A 24,657-nucleotide genomic window follows, 5' to 3' on the forward strand; every position below is an offset into this window, starting at 1 on the left:
CAAGAGCGAATACAAGTGAGTCGTGATTTTATACATTGAAGCATTGCAAAGGTTTCAACTCGACCATAAATCAGTATAACTGAACCATCAGACTCCCCATCCCCCTGCAGCTACACTGTGCTGTGGTGCAAAATGTTATTCTTGAGTGTGAGGCATTCCTCTGTGACCCAAAAATGCCACATGACATAAAATATCATCTAAACGTCAGCGAGGATCAATACAGATGCGGCGCGGTGACACGGCAGCACATCGATCCGACTGGGGGAAGCACGGTGCAACTCTGACAACCGCGACGGCGCCGTGACAAATACTTGATCAAAGTTATTTAGGAGTGAGGTGCAGCATCAGACAGAAACAAACAAGGCTTTCAAACAGAAGGCCTAATCTATTCCTCAGTAAATATGATCATATAACGGCAGACGTGCTGTCACAGGACTGGAATGTAAAGTGGGAGCACAGAGAGAATGTCTCAGACTGTGTGTGTGTGTCTGTGTGTGTGCATGGCATGGGACAGGTGTGCTTCTTGGGACAGAACAATCCCTGTTATTGCCATCCCGGCCAGCCTCTTTACTACTGCTTTGTACCTCGCCAATCGCGTGTCCAAACACGGGTAAACAGGTAGAAAAGAACAACCATCAATCACTCCTGCGCACCGAGCGCCGACTCGTGCCAGCAAACCCGACCGGCAACACACAAAGAAAAGAGTGTATTTTTGGAGGACAATCCCATTTTTCCAGGCATGTTTCTGTCATTATCATTCCTGGAGTAGCTCATGTTTGAAGTCAGTGGGCCGTAGAACAGCACAGCGCTCACTCCGCGCCGAGTGGGATGGCGATGAAGAGATGATGGGGAAAGCAGGTGCTATGATTGGGGCTACACGAGCTGCCAGAGCGGGCGGGGGGGAGAGAGAGAGTGAGAGAGAGAGAAAGAGAGAGAGAGAGAGACGGGGGGGGACAGCAGCAGAAGTGAGTGAATTTCCCTCAGGTTGTCTGCCCGTATTTCCCCGACCAGACCCCGAGTCTGTCTGATTAGTTTTCAGTTCCACTTCCCCTTCTTACGCACGCCGTCTGATCGCCCCGTTCAGTTTCTCAGGCACTTCGTCTGTCTGTTCGTCTGTCTGCGGTGCTGTTTATGTCTAACACAGAGTAAGAGCGGCGGCGGAGGAGAGACGAAGATCTGAGGCCTTTTACACATGATCGCTGGCAGGACGGCTTGGCCTTGGCTAGAGCCACTGGCTAGAGAGCGGCTTTACTATGGAGAGCGGTGATGATGATGATGAGGATGATGATGCCAAAGCTCATGGTAGCAACGACTTGGGCAAACTCAGATTTTACATTTAGCTCCAAGTGCAAATTACCACTGCACAAAAAACTGTATTGTATTTTCCAGATGTACCTAATAAACTGGCACATCTGTGTATTAGACAAAGTACTAAATAACGTGTGTATAAGTTTGTCTGAAGTGACAATTGTGTATGTGTGAGTGTGTGTGTGGCGAAAAGGGAGGCACACTTATATTTGGTCTGCACTGTGAGGGGGGATGATGTCATCGTTGCGCATTGCTGATAGTCAGTGGGCTGGAGAGACAATGTGTGTGTGTGTGTGTGTGTGTGTGTGTGTGTGTGTGTGTGTGTGTGTGTGTGTGTGTGTGTGTGTGTGTGTGTGTGTGTGTGTGTGTGTGTGTGTTAGGGGGGCTGATGGGGGAGGTCTGGGTTGTTGCAGAGGTCAGAGGGGAACGACTGATGTTACCTGATGGTTTTCCTGTGACCTCTCCCACACATGCTCACACTATTTAAAGTGGATGACAGCATTGAAAAAAAATGCGCTCGTGTGTGTGTGTGTGTGTGTGTGTGTGTGTGTGTGTGTGTGTGTGTGTGAGAGTGAGTGGGTGAGCGTAAGTGTGTCAGTAGCTGATGTAATGTCCGCCTTCCCTAAGTTAACAGCTCAGATAAGCTTTTCCAGATCAGCTCTATAATGTGACAGAAATCCTACACACACACACACACACACACACACACACACACACACACACACACACACACACACACACACACACACACACACACACACACACACACACACACACACACACACACACACACACACACACACACACACACACACACACACACACACACACCGAGCTTCTGTCATCATGAAGACACATGAGCCTGAACTAAAGCATCATTATTCCGTCAACGTAAAGACTCATTTTCATCATTTACGAGCAGATGAGAGATGAGAAAAACTACATGCATGAGGTGCCTCTGTGTGTGTGTGTGTGTGTGTGTGTGTGTGTGTGTGTGTGTGTGTGTGTGTGTGTGTGTGTGTGTGTGTGTGTGTGTGTGTGTGTGTGTGTGTTGTGTGTCAGATAACGCTGCTCTCTCACTCACATTACCATTCAGAGAGGGTCACATCTATTAACATCTCAGTAAATAAGAGGATCGTTTACAAACCCCCGTGCGCTACCGCCTCAATTATGGGAAATGTCAGAACAAGTTGCTGGCGCTCATTTCGCATTCAGGAGTGTGTTTGGCTTCGGCGGCACAGAGGACAAACATCTTCCTCCCCTCAACATTCAGAGTGGATTTGCAAAGAGAACAGCCAATAATGGGGGAAAACACGAGAGCTATCGTGATGAAGCGGTCACGTGACACACTCTTCTCTCCTCACAGGATGGAAGCGAAAAGAATCCAGCTGTAGCTCTAACACATCACAATTAATGAATATGTCGCAGTAACAAAGCTGGTAGATAACAAATCTCTAAGGCAAAATGGTTAATTAACTGAATGAACATGTCAACCATAACAAAACAGAGATAAGACAGAGAGCCTGCATGTCACAGCTACAGTTAACATTCAGCAGGTATCACTGTCCGTGCTAAATGTGTCAAAGCCTTTTCATGGCAAAGAAGAAGCAGGTCCAGGAGGAGAATAAGACACTGCCATTTTCCTTATGTCCACCTTTCTCTGTGTCCTATTGGATTTTCTACATAACGACCCAAATAACCCCAGAACCCTACCGAGCCGGTTACGTCGTTTCCAACGTGCCGTCGTTTTGCCTGCCCCGGAGACAGACGGCAACAGAGAATGGCGAATGGACAACACACATCCTAGTTGCCTACCAAACTACTGAAGGAATTATAGGAGTAGCAGGGCTGACTGGTGCAAAATTAGCTTTAGAGCACTCAGATCAGAGAGGGAAAATGTGGATAGTGTGGAAATAAAGTAGTAACTTTACGTTATAGCTTATATGTAGTGGAACCTCCACGCTGTCCTTCTGCAGCCCAGGCGGAGGAGCTGTATGTTGACTTATGTACATGATACAGTTAAAACACCGTCGCTGCTGTGGTTGCATTCCCACAGTTAATGAGGCGTTTGTGGATTATCGCCCCCCTGATGGCTGCGGGGCAGACGCATGGAAATCTCTGACAGGCGAATAAAGGAAGACGAGAAGCAACACGGCCAAACTTCCACTGTGGGTAATAATTACTCCTCACCATTCTGGGATTAGATCATAGTTACATACAGATTACAACATAGCAGCATATGTTAATGCACTCAATCGAGATCACACACACACGCACACAAAACAGCAGCAAACAGCAGCTGAGCTGATGTGCCGGAATGAAAAAGGTCAATCAATAACCGGAGCACCGACTGGGAACTCTGGGATCTGTTATGGCTGGAAAATCAACGCAGCTCGCAGCCAAAAGGGAACAGACAGAGAGTTCTGTTCCTTTCTGCATGTGCTGCTGGGACACACAGAACCATGTGTGTGTGTGTTTCATTGAAGCTGTTCTCTTATCTAACCGTGTGTGTATTTATCCGTCTGAGTCCGTATGCGTTTGTTTATTTATCTGCTCACATGTGTCTGTGTGTGTGTGTGTGTGTGTGTGTGTGTGTGTGTGTGTGTGTGTGTGTGTGTGTGTGTGTGTGTGTGTGTGTTTTAGGGGGACTCGACACGTGATGAAGGGGAACCATGTGTTCCAGCTCAGCACGTATGCAGAGTGCTTATGTTGAGATTATGGGGGGCTGGTTGGGATTCATGGCTGGGATTCGTGAAGCACAGCGACAGATTTAGAGGAAGAGGAACATTGCGTCACACAACCACGTTCCCTCGTTCATACACAGCCATAGTTACACAACACAAATCATAGCAGAATAAAATGTGGGTGCATTTGGTTCACACGCGTTGGTGATCAGTGATCAACAACTGAGCCACTGAGTTGATTTGTCACCTCATTTATCAGGATTAAGTGTTGATCTGACTTAGCACGCCTGCAACTGGAGCTGTGCCATGCAAAGCGTCTGCTCCACATGTCACACACACACACACACACACACACACACACACACACACACACACACACACACACACACACACACACACACACACACACACACACACACACACACACACACACACACACACACACACAGGGTGTTTTCGAACTCTGTGTGTTGTGGAATACATAAAGCTGCCGAATGAGTTTGAGCATTTCAGGCCACTTATCTAGAGTGTGCGGACCGTCGTCTACAGACGGCAGCGGCATTCCACCTCAGCAGTGAGCCCGCTGACCCTGCGCCTGTGATCACCTGCTAAGCCTACTATCAGTCAAGCCCCCTCATTATTATTATTAACCTACTAACCGACCTATTATGAAATGTGCTGCTACTGATTGAGATACATGTGGCAGCGAGTCGGTAGCATGTGAGCATTAATGTACAATCAGTGGATGCAGAAAGACAAAGATGCCAGGAAAAGTGAGTGAATCAGAGTGTGTGTGTGTGTGTGTGTGTGTGTGTGTGTGTGTGTGTGTGTGTGTGTGTGTGTGTGTGTGTGTGTGTGTGTGTGTGTGTGTGTGTGTGTGTGTGTGTGTGTGTGCACGCACGCACATGTGAGCTGCGTCTCCACACTAAGTTTCTTCCGCTTTTCCGGATGCCTCCCGCTGCTCCGGGCCCCTCAGGATGAGCTCTTATTGTGGGTTTTGGAGGCGCAGAGCAATTAGATGAGTTTATGGTAAACGCTCAGAAGCGGAGGCGCTTGTCATCCTGTCAGGGCCCATTTCCCCCTCGCTCCAATCACTGACCCCTCTGGGCTGCCAAGGCTCCACACACAGGCAGCATCCACGTATTAAAAAAAGATGAGGGTAGTGGAACGTTTTGAACCCTGCGAATAATTCAGTTTTGACTTCCTGTAACTATGCTTTGTTGCTAAGCAGTCCGAGCCAAAACACGCGTGCTGGCAGCATTTTTGACACAAAGCCTGATGACATAAATTATTATAGCCAAGAGGGAAAGACGGCAAGTCATCACAAAAAGGGTGAGGCGGGTTGCCATGGCTTCCAACAGGTGTGAAACTTGCGCGTTCTTTCCACAGGGAGAAGAGGCAAAAACATTACAAACAACAGGAGCACGAGCACGCCTTACCGAAAACAATCCCTGGTGCACATCCTCGCGCTCCCTTGAGCATTTCCCAACAGTGCTGAAGTCTTTTTTTCCACGTGCAAAGCCAACAAAACACTTGTGCTGCTGCTGCTGCACCTCTGAACCCTCCTGAGATTCACCTCCTCAACAAACAGGGCAACTAAATAAACACAGTTACACAATGCAAGGGGCTCTTATGTAACACGCAGCAAAAGTAACAATTTTCTCGACCATGAACTTGAATACCCTCCAACTTGAATACACACACACACACACACACACACACCAACCAACTATGTAATGCATAGTGTTAACACTTCCCATCCGCAGGGATTAGTGGCTGATCCCTGTGAAATACCTGTGGATGTGGAAGGCCTCTTAAAAATCTACTTGGGCTCAGCAAATGGCACAGAGACTGATGGGATGTGGACATGCAGAGGGCTCCACAAGGCTGCCGGGGACCAGTTGCGCGTTTTTGTTTTTCGTGCGATTATTTACCACTACGGGTGTTTCCGTACATAAATTCTGCTTGCTCCGGTTGAGGTCTATTCTGACCCAGATGTCAAGGCCGACGCGAGAAACAAAGATAGTGCAAAGGCAAACTCAAAGGTACAAGCAAAGAGCTGGAGATGGGGAGGATGGGTTTTCCCTTTACTAGCCACAAGACGGAACGGAAGGAACCAAAGACAAAAAGTCCTGGAACCTCAACTCAAACCAGCAAAGGCCAACAGCCTCTATCTTCCATTTTCTAAGCACTCCAGGCCTGAGTGAGACAGGTGAGTTGTTCAGATCTTCTGCGTACTCTGCTTGTACACAAGAGATTCAAAAATATCTCCACAAGGGGGCAGATCAGAGCCCAGTTAGCCCAATTTCCACTATTGTTATCTGTCTTATGTCCTCTTGACTTAATCGTTTGCATTCACATTCAAGGACACACCAGGAACGACCGCAGGATGAACACCGCATCACGCCTGTGTACACATTTGTAAAGTTAAAGACAAAGTGTGTTGTGTTGCATGGTTGTGCGTCGTGTTGCATGGTTGTGCGTCCTCCAGCATGACGTCAGGCTTCCAGTCACAGTGGAAGAGTCAATTTATCTGCATTTAAAAAGAATCAATACCTGCCACAAAATGGACACAGATGATGTTGTTTGCTTGATGGAGTTTGAATTAAATTAACATGAAGAATGGCCGATAAACATCGCTGAAAGATTCATTTCCAGATTAAGCGGCTGCAATGATTTGTCACCGACTGCTGGACGAGCGCAAACACAAGGGTAACTTAAGGACCTGGTGTAGAAGAGGACCCAACCTCCCTTACAGCTGATGCCAAAGCCGCGTCTCAGTCAGACAGAGAGACGGATCCCATATGGAATAACATGGAGTGTCGCTCATTTTTTTGTCTAGCCGAGCTAATCGGGTAAATCGATATTGTTAATTTAAAATAATGGCAGTGGTTTCCATACGCCGGATCGGCCAGGGAAGAGTTCACTCTGCCAGCTGCTGGCAGGAAAGAGGCATCGCTGTAGGCCAAGCTGCTTTCTCCCTCTCAGCTGGGCGAGCGATGCAGTGTGTTATAGGTAAACGTGTGTGAGGGCCAGCACGTGTGCTTTGACACCAACTACACAAACTGCTCCGATGGTCTCGTCTGCTTTTTCTCTGTATGAGCATTATTGTAGGCCAACATGTGTACATTGCGTCAGCGTATGCATGTGTGTGTGTGTGACTGAGGAGCAGTGTGTGTTTTTTGGAGTGTGATCCTTGGCGTGAGAACAGACTGAGAGCGGACATCACACCACACTGTGACCGCCCAGAGCAGACGGGCAAGCAGCGCTGCTACCTGCCTTGCCCTTCTGGACCTCTCACACACAGACACGCACATGTAACCTCCCATCCATCACACACACGTGAAGGCATACATACACACACACACACAGACACACACACACAGCTAAATCCACCTAATTAAACTGCACAGGACTTAACTTGGCATTTGAGTGTGTGTGTAACATTATGTCTCTGTGGGTATTTGACAGATTAGTCAATTACTACGGATATCATTTTACCAGAACAATCAGGTCGATAATAAGGACTAAAATGAATATATGTACACAAACAGTACACTGTATTCTTTCTGTTTTAAAGTACTTCACTATTCATACAAGTAAAGAGAACATATTTATGTTTTTTGTTATTTTCAGAGTAAAACTTGAGGTAAACAAACTGATCCTGAGCGGCACTGAACGCTCCTTTACCTCCTTAACATGAAGCTATAAAAGGAGCCACAGAAAGACTTCTTCACAATAGGTAAGATTTTAAACTTGCAGTTACTGACAGACACAGTTCTTAAAGTCCTCTCCTTTCTTGTAAATCAGATAAAGTATCACAGATGGCCGTTGGTCTAATCGACATTATGACCTCGTTTAACCTCGGGAGATTTAAGAGACACCGAGAACATCACGGCAGCCAGTGGACACATTATTGTCTCCTGACTTACTCTCATGTGGGGACCAGGCACCTGCGTGTCAGAGTGAATGAATGCACAGACACACTAATCATGTTGCTGTGAATGCAAACATGGATTATTGTTTAAAAACAGACAGAAATATGCAGCATAATGGGATTTTAATCTGTACCAATTCTCATAGGGACGCTCATGTCCAAATATTACAATGTACTATTTGATATAGAACACGGAAACACGCTAGTGGGGGAAATTATGTAATTCAGACCAGCAATCGTTTTAGTTTTAGTGGTTTGACATCAGTGTGCGTCTTCTACAGCCAATGGACTCACAAAAGAACACAAACAGAATAAGAATTCCTTTGTGGTTGTTTATGTACACAGAGTTCAGTACATCCAGTACATGCTGAAAACTAACGAGTTTCCCCCGATTCGTTCCTGTTAATCCCATTTATTTCAATTTGCTGATTGAGAAATGGAATGGGGGAGGAATGGGAGGAGCACGGACAGAAACACACGTTTTCCCTGAACTGGAAACATGAAAACCACCTGGATACAGCAGGGCATCATGTGTTCAACATCTGACATCCTTCCATTATTCATGATGGATTCACTCCACGCTAAAGGGAATTTGAGGAGTACTTTGGGGTCATTAAAAACCCATCCACAAATGGCATTAGTCAAGCTGAATAATGGAGCAAAGAATGTGCAAGGGGCTGTGAAAGAGCACGGCAGCTCGCATACATCATATTTATCCACGAGCGATGAGAAGGCCCAGCCCGCACACACCAGTGAGCAGGAGAAGTGCAGCCATGGCAGGAACAGGCTGGTTAGTTATCCATATTGATATCAGCCATGGATTATCAGCATTGTAGTGAACACAGAGCACAGGGAGAGCTGCAGGGCCTTTTCAGTTTCAGGTCAAATTGTCGTAAAACTGTACGACTACAAGGGGTTTGTGGGGGAGCGAGGCGAGTAAATCTCACAGGCAAGACACACAAACAAGAGAAACAAACAATGACAGGGATAAAGCAGAAGATGAATCGCTTTGTGTTCCCACCACAGAGATAATTTGGAAACAATATTGCCTCGACGCTATGAAGTGTGAGAGTGGTGCAGACGTGTTTGTGCCCGGGCGAAGCAAAGTGCAGAGGAACGTTTGCATTTTAAACAAGACGGCGCTGCCTTGATAAGGAAAACATGAGTCCTGCATTAGCTTGTCCTCCCAGGACACCGTCCAACAATTGAGACAGACTGACATGATGGAGTGCAGGGGCGTCTCCACAAGTAAACTAGAAGGACGGATGGGGGGTGTGTGAGTATGTCTGCAGATGCTAACTTTGTGGAAGTTGGTTTAAATCACACGCCCGCTGCTTTAGATTAATTCTGAACATTGAAAATTATCTCCATCTCATCAAATAAGCAAAGCAATCAATGAGGATGAACACTTCAATCCATAATATTCTTCAAGCAGGCAAATTATACAGATTTCCGATTTCTTATTTTAAGACTCAAGGGTCCTTTATGAAAACTTTCAAATGCATGAATGTGCAAAAATCACATTGACCATCATCTAAACAACCTAGCTGGAGCACCACTGTGAGCACTGAGTGAAAACGGGTCATTTTAGGTCCCGTCACTCTAGTTTAAGGCCTCCTCCTAAACAGCTGCAGCTCTGCACACCTATGGACCAACAGAAGTGCAAAAAACGTTGACAGTTTTTATACTTTTCAAGACCTATGGTTTGTCTTAACGGATTAATTTCTTGTGCCAACTTCAACTATGGCAACTTTGACAACTTTTTAGTGGTTAGTAATGGACACAAATGACTTGAGATGTTTCTCCTTGAACCTGCTCATATACAGGCAGGACTGCTAGTTAGGCTCTGACAGACTTGAATGATCTGAAAGGTCAGGTTATGTTGAGAGGTTGAGTTCACGAAACCCAGGTAATAGGACAGGAAGGGGTGAGGTTAAAACTCGCTAGACTGGATGTGACATGGAGGGCCGAATGAAACAGAAGCAATTAGAACATTTTCTCAAGGGAAAGTGCAGAAGAAGCCTCAATCTGGTGTAATTCCTCTTTCAGACTTCATCGCTCACCTTATCGTAAAGCTCCCTTACCTCCAAGTCTCTCACACACACACTCTGGGTCGATCCAAAAAAAAACAATTCCACCGCATCCTTTCAACACTCATGGCTCCATCATCCCTGCCTACAACACTTATCTCACTGGCCGCCGCCCGGTCCTGTTCACGCCGCAGTATTACATTATTCAAACCGCGATGAGCTCATTCAGGAGAGCAGGTGATTTAAGCCGTCTGAAGTGAGATCCTTTCATGTTCTGTCAGTGCCGAGTGCCAACTGGGGGGGGAAAAAGCACCATTGTGCCAAACCTCTTTGTGTTAATTACAAGAGGGATGTGAGGGGGTCCCTGACAGGCTCCCACCTGTGTCTGGCTGTGGAAGCTGAAGAAACAGAGGGATAATCAACAAAAACAGGCGGTGGTCGAAATATCAAACTGGTTACAAACTAGAAACGCATTTCCAGAAGAAAATGCACTGTGATAGCAGTTGCTGAAAGGTTTTGGCCGAATGCTGAAGAAGTGCCTGAAAAGTTGCAGCCTGAAAAATGTCTGAATGGTTTCTGTACCGGAAAGTACGTAGAAATGACAAGCAGTTTGAGTGACAGCTAACGCTCAAATCATTTGAAGCTTCTATCTGTTTATGAACAGGTGTGGCCAATTAAGCAGAGACGCCACGATGAGTCAGTGTGAAGGCAGAAAACGCCTGAAAACCTCATGTGGAACAACTGGATCTCACACAAAACTACCAAATTTGAAATGCTGAAAAAGAAGCGGAGATAGAAAATATTTAAATATTTCAGAAAATATGAAAGATATGAACACCATAAGTTACAGCAACAATGTCTAGAATATTCTGAACAGTTCGATGTTTGAATCTCTGTAGGTTGAAGTATGAATAAAGAAAACAAACAATACTGTGAAAGGAATCACAGCAATGGGCAGAAGGGTTTTAATGTGATAGAGTTGTCGGTGCTGGATATTGAAGCTCCATCATCTTAGAAGCAATCCTGTGGTGTTTGGATGCTAAAGTGCTTCACAATACAGCGTCACACGCAAACAGCTTTCCGGGAAAATAAGCACAAATCCAGCCGTGCCCATGTCTTTATCACAATATATTATCAACAAATTAACGGACGCTGGCCGCAAAATAAGCCCAGGAAGTTTGACGAATCGGGAGTCGCAGTGTCAAAGTTCTTAGCAGTGGTGGAGGACGGCGTGCTTTGAATGGAAATGAAGGCAGTAAAAGCTGTTGTTGTTGTTCACCGGCTGAAAGAGAAACTGGGCATTTAACCATAACTCACAAAGAGGGCCGACAGGCGAGAAGAAGAAGACTGCTGAGGAAAGCCTTGCGAAACTGCATTCTGTTTGGCACCGCATCCTTACCAACACAACACACACCCCCACCCAGACGGAAGGGAGAGAGAAACTAGTTTGCAGTCTGATTATACTGCCACTAAGGCAGAAACTCGACTTATTCAGGCATGTAAACGTCTTAATTGCAGTATGACCACCTCACCATGCACGGTATCAACGGGCAGACTCTACGCCTCTCTTGGTTGATCCAGTCCATGTATGCAGCTTAATTACGTTTTGCCTTTAATTGCAGTAAGCATTACTATTCAATGCATGTAAACAATGACTGTATCAACACTGAGTAACGACGCTCTCACTGCGAGCTACAAAATCGGCATCCGCGAACATATAGAACTCAAGCGTCCCCAGAGTTTACTCCATCTGCTCTGTTCCTCTTTCTCTCTGTGCAGGAACGGATCCCACTCAGACGCCGGCAGATGAATATAGGAAGCAGCGAGCAGGAAAGCATAATATTTGTATTAGAAATGATGGGACTTGTATCCAGAAAAGGGCTTTTGTCTTGGCTCAGCGCTGTGCCGCACCTGACCTCGCTGCGACTTCTCTCAAACCCACTGAGCCTGGCCCGCTTCCTGTGTCTTCCATTCCTCCGTCTCGCATACCAAACCAGACGTTCACACACCCACGGCGATGGCGGAGAGCGTGACCCGGTCATCCGGCCCGGGGCCGAGGCTGAGAGGAGCTCCTGTTCGCGAGTGTCCCGCAGCTGTCTGGCAGACGGGCAGGCCGCGGCCCTGCGCTGCCCGGGCGCTGGGTGAACCCGGGGCAGCGAGGGGGGGCGGAGCACAAGGTGACTGAAGGGTGGGGTGTTCACACTAACCTCCATGTTACACAAGCTTCACATGAGCGCAGCACCTATTGACCGACTCATAGAGGACAGAACAGACAAAAGCACGTTGCAACTGTGCTGTATGTATTTAACTGTATGTACATGTATTACTTTGCTCCTGTCTCAAAGCAGAAATAATTTGGGGATTGGGCGACCCTAAACTGCTGCTAGTTCACATAAAGAGCTGTAAAACATCCTTTATTTTCAGTCATATACAAACTCACACAATATGTTTACCTAATATTGTCGAGTATAATCGCAATACGATATTACATTTTTAAATGACCTCACTTCTTGGTTTTCCGTGAACTCCAATTCGCTATTTACTGTCAGTGTTATCGCGTTCTCCTGTTGTCGGACGTAAGCGTCACTGTATCGCCCACGACAAACTGGAAACTGAATCACAAGTTCGGAGGCGTACGCGTAAGCAGCTCGACGTGAGTAAGACCGGAGCCAGAGTTTGGCCCACAGCGAGGTGGCAGACTACAGCGGTGTCAATGTTAACGGCTTCCAAAAATTCACTTGCTGTCCTCGACATAGGAGAGAGAGAGACAGAGAGAGAGAGAGGGAGAGCTGGAGAGGAAACAGTGCTGTGATTCTGCACGCCAGACGATGAGTCAGACAGACAAACAGTGAGAGGAAGGGCAGGTTAAATGTGGTAGGAATGTGACAGGCAGTTGGAGAAGGCACGTTGACCTCCATCCAACACATGCTACCGGTGGGCTCCAGGTGCCTCCCCCCTCCTCCTCTCCTCGCCCCATTCACACACGGATGTCAAGTCCCCCCTGAAGGAAACCAGGTCGATGCAATTGAGGAAGTCACAGAAGATCACGGAGGACGGAGAGGAAAGGAATCCGCATCTGCAGGCCTGTCTAGTCAAAACAAGATGGGGTGGGGGCGTGACCGGAAAGGGGGGCCGCACAGACGCATAAACGCCAAAGGGCCCAACCTAAATATTACGTCTGCGCAAACGTGACCTAAATATTGTGTCTGTGGGGCAGAACTTTCCGCCCTGTTCCGAGACTTAAATTGCCACCTCGGGTCCTCCGGTCGTGTTTCAACCCATTTCTCAGCACTTGGGGATCATTATGTGCCGGCTGCGTTACGTTTAACTTACGGTAACTGCTCACAGTCCTGTACCATTATAGGTGTTGATTGTAACTACAGCTGTGTGTCCTTTAAATACTTCCATCATCACAGTTATTAGGATTTGATTTGTAGATTCATTCACCTCACGGGATTAAACCCAAGGATCTCAGTTGCTGTTGGAAAATGTGTGTATCAAAGCGTGAAAGATCTCCCGGGAATTTCAGCTTCAAGGCAATTAGACTTTTCCCCGTCAGACGGGGGAGAGTCAGTCGGCAAACCTGAAGCCCGGGATATGAAGTCACCGAGCCGTGTCCGAGCCAACGGCACGAGTGGGATTATGAGAGTGAAGCAAACGAGTCATCGGTGCCAGATTGAGCGTCGAGGCCCATTAGTGAGCCGCGGCAGAGCAAAGAGGAACAGAGCGACTGCCGCGTCAATCCATCTCTCTTTTCCCCCCCAAGAGACCCATCCTTAATTTCAGTTTCATTACAGGGAAATGAAATCCTGCCCTTTCATTAACACACAGATGTGCTGTGAAGGTCAGGAGAGGTCAGCTGGGAGTGTTGGTACACCTTTTCAGGCAGACGTTCACCTCCCACAGACTGAATACTTCAACGCATAGTATTTCATTTCTTTTATAGGTGCATGACGCCATAATTGATTCATTCTTCTTAAATTTATGGATAAGTGGAGACGGTGAAGGTCAGACTGTCAGGACGGTCAGACAAACACGGACGATCAATGACAGTGATTAAGGTCAGCAGACGTGGGGGGAAAAAAACAAAACACCGGGACACGATCAACACTCGGGTGTTCAATTACATCAAAGCCACATTCATCACGCTGATAAACACATTAGAAGTTTGAATATGAGGCAAAGGCGTTTGAGATAATAGCTTGAAATGTGACGATGTGTGTAAAAGCACGACGCTCAGTGTGTGTGCGTGTGCTTATTACTTAGCGATGCGTTAAAATGAAAAATGTATAAGTGCTTCTCTATTCCTGTCATTTATCTCTTGCAGTGTTCAGTATTAATGCACCGGGCAGGCTGACCTACGACCTTTAGACACCTGAAGAACAGGTAAAGCTCTTTAAACTGCCTGACAAATGCTTTCCCGATGACCTTACAGGAAGATCCGACCTCAAATCTGTCAAATTAAACCACTGTTATCTTAGCTGATAGCAGGGTTCTGTTATCGTTGGACTTTTCCCCAATCTATTCCAAGCAAATTTGGCAGCCACAGACATTTCAGCTTGATTTGATTGAGCTTTTCAAGCGAAGGTTTAGTGTTTTTGAATAATTAACTGGGGCCCTTTTGTTGGAGCGTCTCACACAGCGGTGCGGCAGTCTGGAGTTCACAGAATTCTCTTCCCCCTGAGTCGACCGTTTCCTTTAATAACGAGGCTTTTAAAACACACCGCGTAATGGATTAGATACTCCTGCACGCTTAAAATGAACGCTGGGTAACTTATTTCATTAAGTCTGATGGAAGGAAACAAAGGGAAACGCTACGAGCCTTCCCATCAATCGCTAAAAAGTGACTCAGTCCTCTAAATTTGATAACCGACCAGTTAATCATCTACAGAGTGAAGCAAAAGAAGGGTACAGAATTGAAATTAGACAATCTTTACACAAATAGAAGCTCAACACTGTTCTCCCACATTCATCCTCCTATTGAATTGTTTCCATGACGTTTCAATCTTCCCCCTTTTCAACTTTAGACAAAAGCTGGCAGCCCCCTGATATAAGATCCTCATGAGTCCAAATTAAATTACAAAAGTTAACCAAGCGGCCAGATTACTGGGGGGGACGAGCGGTGACAATCTCTTCATTCATAACAGAAAGTGACAAAGTGACAGCTGCAAATGGAAGATGGAGAGGCTGAGAATAGAGAGACTGAAGCACAGATGAGGCCTTGACCGGCGACGCGGGCTATAAAAAATCCATTTCCCCGTGGCGGGTCATTAATCTTTGTGGGTAGAAAACAGACTCGTCCAATTAAAGTCACCCTGGATGTGTGTTGTTACTAGAAAATCGATCTTCGTCGTCTCTGATGCTGAACTTATAGCGGCGCATTAGGATGCGGCGTCGTGCCGTTTGTCTCATCTACATGCCGAGCTGCTGAAAAGTCAGAGGTAATTATGTGATGAAGATCGACTCCCATCCTTCATCCCCATCAGCGGAGAACAGGGATGTCAGAAGTCAACATGTATAAGTAATGGTATACGTGTGAGTGCAGCACGGCGGCGTCATGGTAATAGACCAGGCAAACACCTTGACTGAACCTTGAGGGTGAAAGGGCGTTTTGTCAAGACGAAAGAGACTCATTGATCACAGTAATTAAGTTCACTTCCTTCTTCCACCTCCACACATTCTGGTTTCATTTTAAAAGAACCAAGAAAAAAGCAAAACAACTATTTTCACTTTTTCTGTAAAATATTAATGTGATGATTCAGAATCTCACTCATGTTTGCTGCATCCGTCCATCTTTCCTCCACCTCTGCTCCATGAATGCAAACAGATTCATTCCCCCAAACAACAAGAGACGTTTTGAAGGACACACAACGACACACGTGCTGTATCGTGTCAAAACGGCGTCAAAGCGGCTCGGGCAGGATTATTTATCTGCCGTCGCTGCACTCTGGCGCCGCGTTCACTGTCCTGAGGTGGAACCAGCTCCTTCAGTTTGTTTACTTAACACACCAGGTAGGGGAATGAATGTGGCACCCGAGTGAAGCTCAGGCAGATAAATAAATCTGCCATCCAGGGAGCCGGAAAGGCGAGGGGGTTGGGGGGGTAAAGACGGACGATAAACATGGCATGGATGCCGCGTGTTCTCAGCCTTGGTGAGATGGCAGCAAATACTAGCAAACGCAAGACACTTAAAGGCAAAAAGGGATGAATGATGAAGTATTATCTTATCTCGTGAGTTCTCATTGTAAATGAATGTTCCCCATCAGAAGGTATTGATGAGTTAACATGTCTGTGCTACAAATTCATCTCTCAATCATAAAAATCCCCCGGATTCCAGACACAAAGTTGTCACCCTAAAGTGTGAGGAACCGGATACGTTTCAACATTTCGGAGAGTTTGAGATGAAATCATTGACGGTCTTCCATCTAACAACATCAGAGGTGTTTGGAGAAACCGCCCATCTGAAATCTTGGGGGATTTTCACACTTTCAAATAAGATCCTTTCTAAACCATGCAAGATCACGTCTCAAGTGTTTGAAAAGGGAGAAGAAGAAAGAACTCGACCTCAAAACTGTACTTAGAGACTTTCCATCTCTGCTTGTGACAAACAGGAGGATTAAAACACTCTCCACGCCGCCTGCACATCAATAATCGGGCTATAAACACCACGGCATCCTGGCTGACGTGACTTACCGGCTCTTGAGTTAAGCCGGTAACAATCCATCCCATCGCCCTTGCTATTGCTCGCGCCTCCTTCATCAGCAGGAGTAGCCCCGCGGATATTACAGATCAAACACTTTCGTGGTCTGACGAAGCGCTCGCCATGCCCGGCAGCCCTAGACGAGCGATGACCAAGAGGTTAATCGCCGTTCCAAGCATCACTCGTGGTTGGCGTTAATGCGAGACGGCGTTACAATAATTAAAAATGCCAATTGTTCACTCTCTCTCCCTCAGGCCGCCACATGAACTTAGCCGCAGTACAAAGCGTTTCCACCCACGCTACCGCCAAACGCTCAATCTGTTGAAGATAATGACAGATGATGATTGCAGAAAATGATACCTCACTCCGACTTCAAGCATCTGATAATAAAACATCCTACTTCTCCTGAGATCAACCTGTGGCCTCCTTTGTTAGCGCGTTAATTACGATATCGCACCTTCCCATTTTGCCGGTTCTTCACTCGTCCCAGCCGCCGTCTCCCACGGGACAAAACCTGGATTTGAAAACGGCATTCTCCACGGTCAAAATTGGAGAAAGGGTTTGTGCAGAGTGCTAATGGTATATGATCACTCAGCATAAATAAATCTACGGCGGGTGAAGGGAGCAGCGCCAAAGCTTTTCAATCAATACCCTCCGCTGCCAGAGAGGCCGGGGACCATTAGCAGCAGCCAGCCGGGCAAAGTGACTCTGATGTGAAATGACAGCGGCTTTCACGGAAGCAGTCCTAGCGTTTCCCCCTCATTGTCATTCACACACACAGACAGACACACACAGACACACACAGCCTCACTACAGTGCAGCTATAACCTCGATCGGCAATCCAACAGTGGAATGAGTGGAACAACTGTGGTTTGCGTTCCTTTTTCTCCTGATTCACTCCTTTATCTGCCAGACAGTTGGGCTCAGGAAGTCCATCAGCACTCGTCGTTAATTCGTGTGACAAATCCCTCGGAACATTTACTCAGAGGAACTGGGCGCATCAACCCCGAGCAACGTTTTAGCACTTTAACTGTACAGCAAGGGACGGTAAAGCATTGGAGGCAGATCAGATCACAACCCCACAGTATGTTACTGAGACAGCCAGCATCCATTAGCACAGGGAGGAGGAGGAGGGGGAGGTAGAGGAGGAGGAGATCACTGGAGGTAAATCAGGCTCGACAGGACGGTTTGACTGGGATGTTCTCTGTGAGCCGGGTGGAGATGACATCAATGCATCTCCTTCCGTGTTGGCGCAACTGTGCCCGTTACGAAGGCCCAGCAAGCCCTGGACCATATCCAGTGACTTGAAGGATGTTCTGGACACACAGAAGACGGCCTTTAGGTGACGAGGAGTATGTGAACATGCACATTTAAGGGAACGCGGGGACGAATGAGGAAGCAAGGTAGAGAACTAACTTCATCCAAAACCACAAAGGAGGCGTAGAGTAGACTGGAGATGCCAACAGGACGGTGCCAATGAATGTAGAGTAACTCGTTCTTCAAGACGTTTACAACAGCAGCACAACAGCTCCTCCAAAATGAGGAAGTGCCACGTTCCTCAATCTTTGCTTACTATATGAACACCGCGGTTAGAAGTGAAACCTGCTCTCACCTCCGCTTATAACCGAGTGGAGAGAGCGAGACCACCTGTGCCAGCCAGCTGTGTGGGATTCCACAACACCTGTTTGACCCCAGCCTGAGCGGCGGGCGCTTTGGAAAACACAAAGCCCGGATCAAACACCGAAGAAGACGACGACAGGCAGCACCCACGGAACCTTAACGAGCTGCTAGTCTGTTAATTCTGTATGAATAAACAAATGTGCTATACTGCAAATACTGGTTGTAACATATCAACATGTATAGAGTAAAGATGATGTCATACAGACAAGGTTTCATGGCCAGAAGAGACAATAACCAAACTGCACCGGCCTGGGAATTTCAGAGAGGAGACACTATTGTTGCTGATGGTTAATAATCTACAGCTTCAGCAAAAGCTACCTCCAACCTAGAATGCCTGCCCAACACTTTGTAACAGGGTGTAAAGGTCACCGTGGGGAAGTGCATAACCATCATCCACCTGACCACAAACTTTCATTTAGCCTTTGACGTCACATTTTAATCGGATAAATCTGCTCTTGTATATGTACGCGTCAGTTTGTGGGTTTATTGGTGAGTGTGAGGAAAAGCAATCTTGAGAAATCCCAGACTTTTCACGATATAAAGCAAAACATTGAGTCTGTTTGCGACATTCGGTGAAATATAACCCGCATAAGCAATAAACAGAAATGTGATCATCTGTAAACCTCTGCATGTTTATGAGAAGGCAGAAGGTGCGGGTCCACATACTGAACAAACTATTCTAATCCTAATTTTGGCTTCAGCCATTTATTGACTATCGGTGGGATTTGAAATGGGCGTTGCCTGGAAACTAATCACCATATTCCTTTGTACCGGCTGACGCGAGGATACACTGATTGATAATGATCTCACAGCGCTGATGCTGATATCTGCAGCCAAAGTGAAGTTGGTTCCAGGCATTTGGTTTTGGAAACGGATCTCATTTGCATATCAAAGGGTTGCAATATTAAGTATGAATCACAAAGGGAGAAACATCTTATTTCCCTCTAAATCCAGCATCACTGCAGCCTTTGTATTCTCGGCTAAATGAGCAGCACAGACAATGGAGGGAGGTTCACGCTCCACTCTTCCCTCCACATCAAACTTTTTATCTCCACACCGTGAATCATGGGTCCTACCTCCTTCCTCCTGCTCTCCGCTCCGGGTCGGGTGATGAGCGCCGTGTCGCCGCACACCACCGCCGCGTCCTCCACGAACACGCAGTCCGGCATCGTCTCGTCCGCGGGGAGCTCGACCACCTCCAGCCCGAGTCTGTTCCTCAGCACCTCCACGTACGCCTGATGCTCCCCCTGCGCCTTGGCAATGTCCACCTCCGCCTGGACGCTCCGGAGCGCCTCCGTGGCCAGAGACGCCGGGGCTCCCCGGACGACGGCGTGGGTGTAACAGCCAAAACGTTCCAGCAAACCAGCCATGTTTTTGCTTTGGCACGATGAAATCTGTAGGGGGGAGAAAAACAAAATAAAAAAAGGACCCAAAGACCAAAGTCAGAGAATGAATGAGAGGCGCTGAGTCAGTTAACCCGCTGTTGGCTGCTTCTTCCTCCCACTTTGGAGAGTTTGAGGTTTCGCTTCGGCGTTCAGGCGCGCGAGCGACAGTCAAACCGGGCTGCGTGTGAGTGACGCGCGTAACTGAGCGAGGCTGAAGCGCCAACAAGTGACAACAAGGCTGCTGATCAGCCCGGAGCACGTGACCCTCTGGATCGATCAGCTGGACTTGATCATGGCGTTTCTCTACATGTATCATCTATATGTGTCTTTATGTTCCTGTACAATGTGAGCTGACGGTGCTGTGGTCACACTTGGTTCCTGTGGGAATTAGTCAGAAGTGGAATTTGTTTTCTGAATCTGTAAATACTGTATGTGATATATACTGTATACGTATATATATAAAATATTTAAATATAACTGAGCACGCAATTTATTTCCAAATTTCTTGAATTCAATTTGCTTTCCAAAATTTTGCCGATTTTTTCAAATTTCTTTTTTCAAATTACGCTCATTTTCACCTAGTTTCTTACAAAATAATTTGTAATTATTTTTTTAATTCTATTTAATTAATATTCTTATTTTAATTAAGATTATCTCTTAATGTCTCTCTACAAAACAGTTGAAAATTGGGAGCTTTGGCAGAAATGTCAAGATTGTCCTGTCTGCTGTCAAGGACAACAGCAACCCCCCCCATGTAATATGTTGAGTCACTTTTGATTTACTACATTTCAGAGGCAAATATTATAAATATTACTCCACTGCTTTGAACTGAAGGCTGCAGATTAGGATGTAAAACATAGCCGGTAGCTCAAGATAGCATCATGGATGGAACAATGCATTTTATCTCAAGAGATAAGATGGAGAAACTATAGTAACTGACCTTATGCTGCACATAACTCTCTGAATGAACCTGGATGAAACGCCTATCTCTGTTTTGGGGTTTTGTTTTTGTTATTTCATTTAATCACCCTCCAACTGCACATTTCCAGATTGCTGACACTGCCCTCATATATCACTTTGCCCTCATATCAAAATTGAATGCTTCTTTCCCGACTGGAGTTTAAATGCTGCTGCTATATCCTGAGATTCATAGCCGGACATAAAAAAAACCCCAAAACAATAACAAAATATCTTTAGGGAAGTATTTTAGGAAGCTAGTGTCATATTTAACAGCTTTCCATCTGGCAGACTTAAAAACCTGTTTACACAAACTGTAGGGCCATAGTGTGAAAGACAGATCGGGAAGAGCAGTGTGTGTCAGTGTGTGTGCAGAGGGGAGGGGTAGTATTCCCTATGGTGCCATCTAAGGAAGGCTCTGGGCCCGGTGAAGCTGTCTGAATGGATGGAATGTTTCTTCAGACATCCCAGAAGCACATTCTTCCACTGCGGGACCTCAGTTTGTCTTTTCTTGTTCCAGATTCACTCAATTATCCCCGACTGCTCGAAACATTCAGAACATTCCAGGAGCCCCACATTCCATTTTCCACTCCAGCCAGGATCCTCCTGCACCCTCCAAGCAGCAGCACCTGCCCCCACCCAAACGTACTTTCCTTTTTTTCCATCATTCCACATCATGGATGAATGTGGTATGTGAGAGAGACCCTCTCTCTCCTTCTCCTCTTTCCCTCTGTGTTCTCACTCCATTTTGAGGAATGTTGGGCTGAAGGAAAACCCTCCTGTGCACACCTGGCCAGGACATTGTGCAGCCAGAGTGAAAACAGAGGTGACTCCCCAGCTGCACCTCTGATTCGTCTGGTATTGAACTTATAGGATACTCACATACGTATACATATATTAAGCAAACTTAAGTGCATACACAGGCACATATTGCATATGTATGCAACACACACAAACAGTATTTTCCCTTTTTTTTTTTACTTTCCACATTATTTGCATGCTGTAATATTTGCACCGAATCTACAACTGAGTCAGACAAGAGTTCATGTTTCAGCTGTAATAAACTGTATTGGATGGAGTTGCTTAATTGCCTTTTGTTACATTTCATCAGCGCTTGGTTGATTGGCTATTTGTCTGCCAAAAGTGCCCATTCTGGGAAACAGAGGAAATGCCTAACAGGAGAGGAGCCGTTCTCCATCTCTCCCTGCTCTGCCCACACCTGATAAGCTACATCCGGTGTGCTTGATTCATCTGGAGACGACTTGATTGGCCGAGCAGGAGTGCAACTTAATTCAGGTATGATAGATCAGAGAGACATACAGGCAGACAGACAGATCTTGAACTCCCCTGTAACCATGATTCCATTAGGGACCCACAGAGCAGAGGGGCGTTGTCGCGTCTCTTCAGCTGCTGGTTTCGTCTCTCTGTCAGACATTAAGCTTGCTCATCTTTTGTCATTTCTCCTGACAGAGACAGAGATTCTTCGGATTTTCTGCGGTTGAGTTCTTGACCCTGTTTTCACTTCTCGGGATAACTTTGTTCTCTTCCTCGCCAGATTCACATCGTATTTCAAAGACCTTCAGGATAATTCGGGCAGCGTCTCAATAAAGGCTCTGCTTGATATTAAAAACGTGGCAGAGGAGGGGAAAGACATTCTTAGAATTCCATCGGAAATATGAACCTACATCAGAAAAAAAGAGACTAAACATGATTGGCGCTCCTGTCCCAGCAGGTACGGCACATACCATGTGTATGTAATATCATGTGCTGAGGTTCAGATCACGGTTACATCACGATCGATCTTTGTCACAGCTTTCCACCACTTTGCACTTTATGTACGATGCACTTTCTCCACCTTTCACCATGAGTCAGCAGTGAGTTTGCACTTTCTTCCCTCCTTCCCTTCAGCAGCTGTACACGAGTCATGCAGATCCAATCTTTGTCCTTATTCATACATACGTCTTCCCTGGTTTTGCACTTGGAACAAGGTTGTGCGGTTGTAAGCTTAACCTTAAAAATGTATAAACCTTTAGGATTCGTAGGATTTCTTGGGATGTAGGTGACCTGGTTCTTCCTCGCCCTTATATTGGCAACAAACCTCTGGACTGCCTGCATTCTTCTTGTAATACAGGTGCTTCTGCCATGCTCAAAGTTCAACAGCATTCAACTTTGACCTGCCAAAGGGTTATGAAATTCCAATCTTCGGTTGGTTAATGGTGTCAAGATAACAGAGACCCAAGGTAAAAGCTGCGTCTCCTTTGCAAGAAAGCAGCAGCATGAAGGTGAGCTTCATATCCGCTCTGCTTCCTGACAGCAAATATTAACAGGGATATTTCATCGGGAATCCACTCTGTGTTCTACAAGTCGACCTCACCTTCACACGCAAAAACGACCCATAACTCAACCGACTTCCTGCTGCTGCGTGACGTGACGGAGCAAATAAGAGCAGCTGGTACACACTGCAGGCCGCTCATCACATCTCACTTCAATACACCACAATGGAATTTGTTGTTTAAACATCCTGTGCTGTCCTGCTCCGCTCCATCCGTCACTGGGACACAAGCGGTGGAAGTGGAGGGACGATCAGTGCACTGCACAGACTTCCGGATGACGGCTCCTCATCTCCTCAACCATGAACCTTCCAGTGGAGAGCTGACCATAGGTTTCCATGACGCCGCGACCCCGCACAACACATCAATTCTGTAGACGTTTGGTGAACATTGAAGTCGCTTCAGCATCCCTGCTGGACGCATAGCAACCAAAACATCCGCATACCACAGGGACAACACAATCATCACTTACTTCACACAACTGTTCTTTACAGGGGCAACAGTGAGTGAGTGAGTGTCCATATGTGTGTGGATATCTGTGAGGACAGGGGGTTCTCAGTGGAAACTATTATACCAGGGCAATTATTACATGGAGACGCATGTCCAGATTTTGGAATGTTTCCTGTACTGAATGGGTAATTATGGAATGAAGATTACTGCATGTTATTCTCCATTGACGTACAATGACAACACTATTTCCTATAGGCATCACACACCCGCACACACGCAGCTGCACACACATGTCAGCTAACAGGGACGCACGCACACGTGTGCACATGCACAGGTACATGCACATCTCAGGGTTTCCATTTTGTACTTTGACTCCACCAAACTTCAGAGAGAAATATTGGACTTTTTATTCCTTTACATTCCACAGTTGCTGGTTAAAAGACTTTAAATCCAATATGAGATTAACAGAATCTCTTTTTCACTCAGTGACACAATGCATGTCTTACTTTATCTTATCTCCAATTTAGGGGCTTCTTTGTCATTTCATGCCAGAATTAGAGATATGAGTTTGTTTGCATCACATTCGTCACATTTCTGCACTTTAATGGTAGATCAATACTGTCTGATCACTGGGTTTATAGTTCAGCACATCAGAGGACAATCAAACCCAAACTTGAAATAAATCCATTTAAATCACTGCAATCTTGTGCCAATAGAAACAGAACACACACTCCTGTAACATCCAGAGCTGTTCATACACACACTAGACTAGAGCACAAACAACCAACCAACCAAACAGGCCACACACACACACACACGGGCGCACCTTCCTCCCAACCCCACACTGACAGGAGCGCATGAAACGGGCTGTGTGTGTGTGAGTGTGTGTATGTTCAAACTGGACCAAGACGCACAAAACCTATTCAAGTCCAACCAGAACAACACAATCAACACGAACACGAGCGACTCTATATCCTATACATGAATGTTTATGTTATACTGTAACTTGTTTGAATATAAAATACACACAAGTTATTATTAACACATCACCATCTAGTGTCTTAAAGTGGAAGTATGAAAATCGAGAAAATGTGTCCATAAATCACTAACTAAACGCGCTCGTGCGGTCCGCGTGGGGTCACCGGGACGTATAGACGTATATGACGTATGAGGTCTGACAGGAGCAGCAACAACAA

At 46.2% G+C, this 24,657-nt stretch overlaps 1 protein-coding gene across 2 annotated transcripts in view; it reads right to left on the reverse strand.

Annotated features, from left to right (window-relative positions):
* The window catches only part of ddah1 (dimethylarginine dimethylaminohydrolase 1), a 60,171-nt gene that overhangs the window by 35,326 nt on the left and 188 nt on the right, over nt 1-24,657 (reverse strand). The window contains exons 1-2 of one of the 2 annotated variants that reach the window (XM_076170212.1): nt 19,817-19,930; nt 19,416-19,733 (exon numbers count right to left, since the gene is read on the reverse strand). In XM_076170212.1, the coding sequence (XP_076026327.1) occupies nt 19,416-19,709 (294 nt within the window). In that variant the 5' untranslated portion in view covers nt 19,710-19,733; nt 19,817-19,930. Of the gene's footprint in view, nt 1-19,415; nt 19,734-19,816; nt 19,931-24,657 lie in introns of those variants that run through there. The other variant, XM_076170213.1, reaches the window with a different exon arrangement.

The sequence above is a fragment of the Genypterus blacodes genome, unplaced genomic scaffold, assembly GCF_046128005.1.
Source record: "Genypterus blacodes isolate CSIRO-AG114 ecotype Tasmania unplaced genomic scaffold, CSIRO-AGI_Gbla_v1 ptg000215l_1, whole genome shotgun sequence".
NCBI classification, from domain to species: domain Eukaryota; kingdom Metazoa; phylum Chordata; class Actinopteri; order Ophidiiformes; family Ophidiidae; genus Genypterus; species Genypterus blacodes.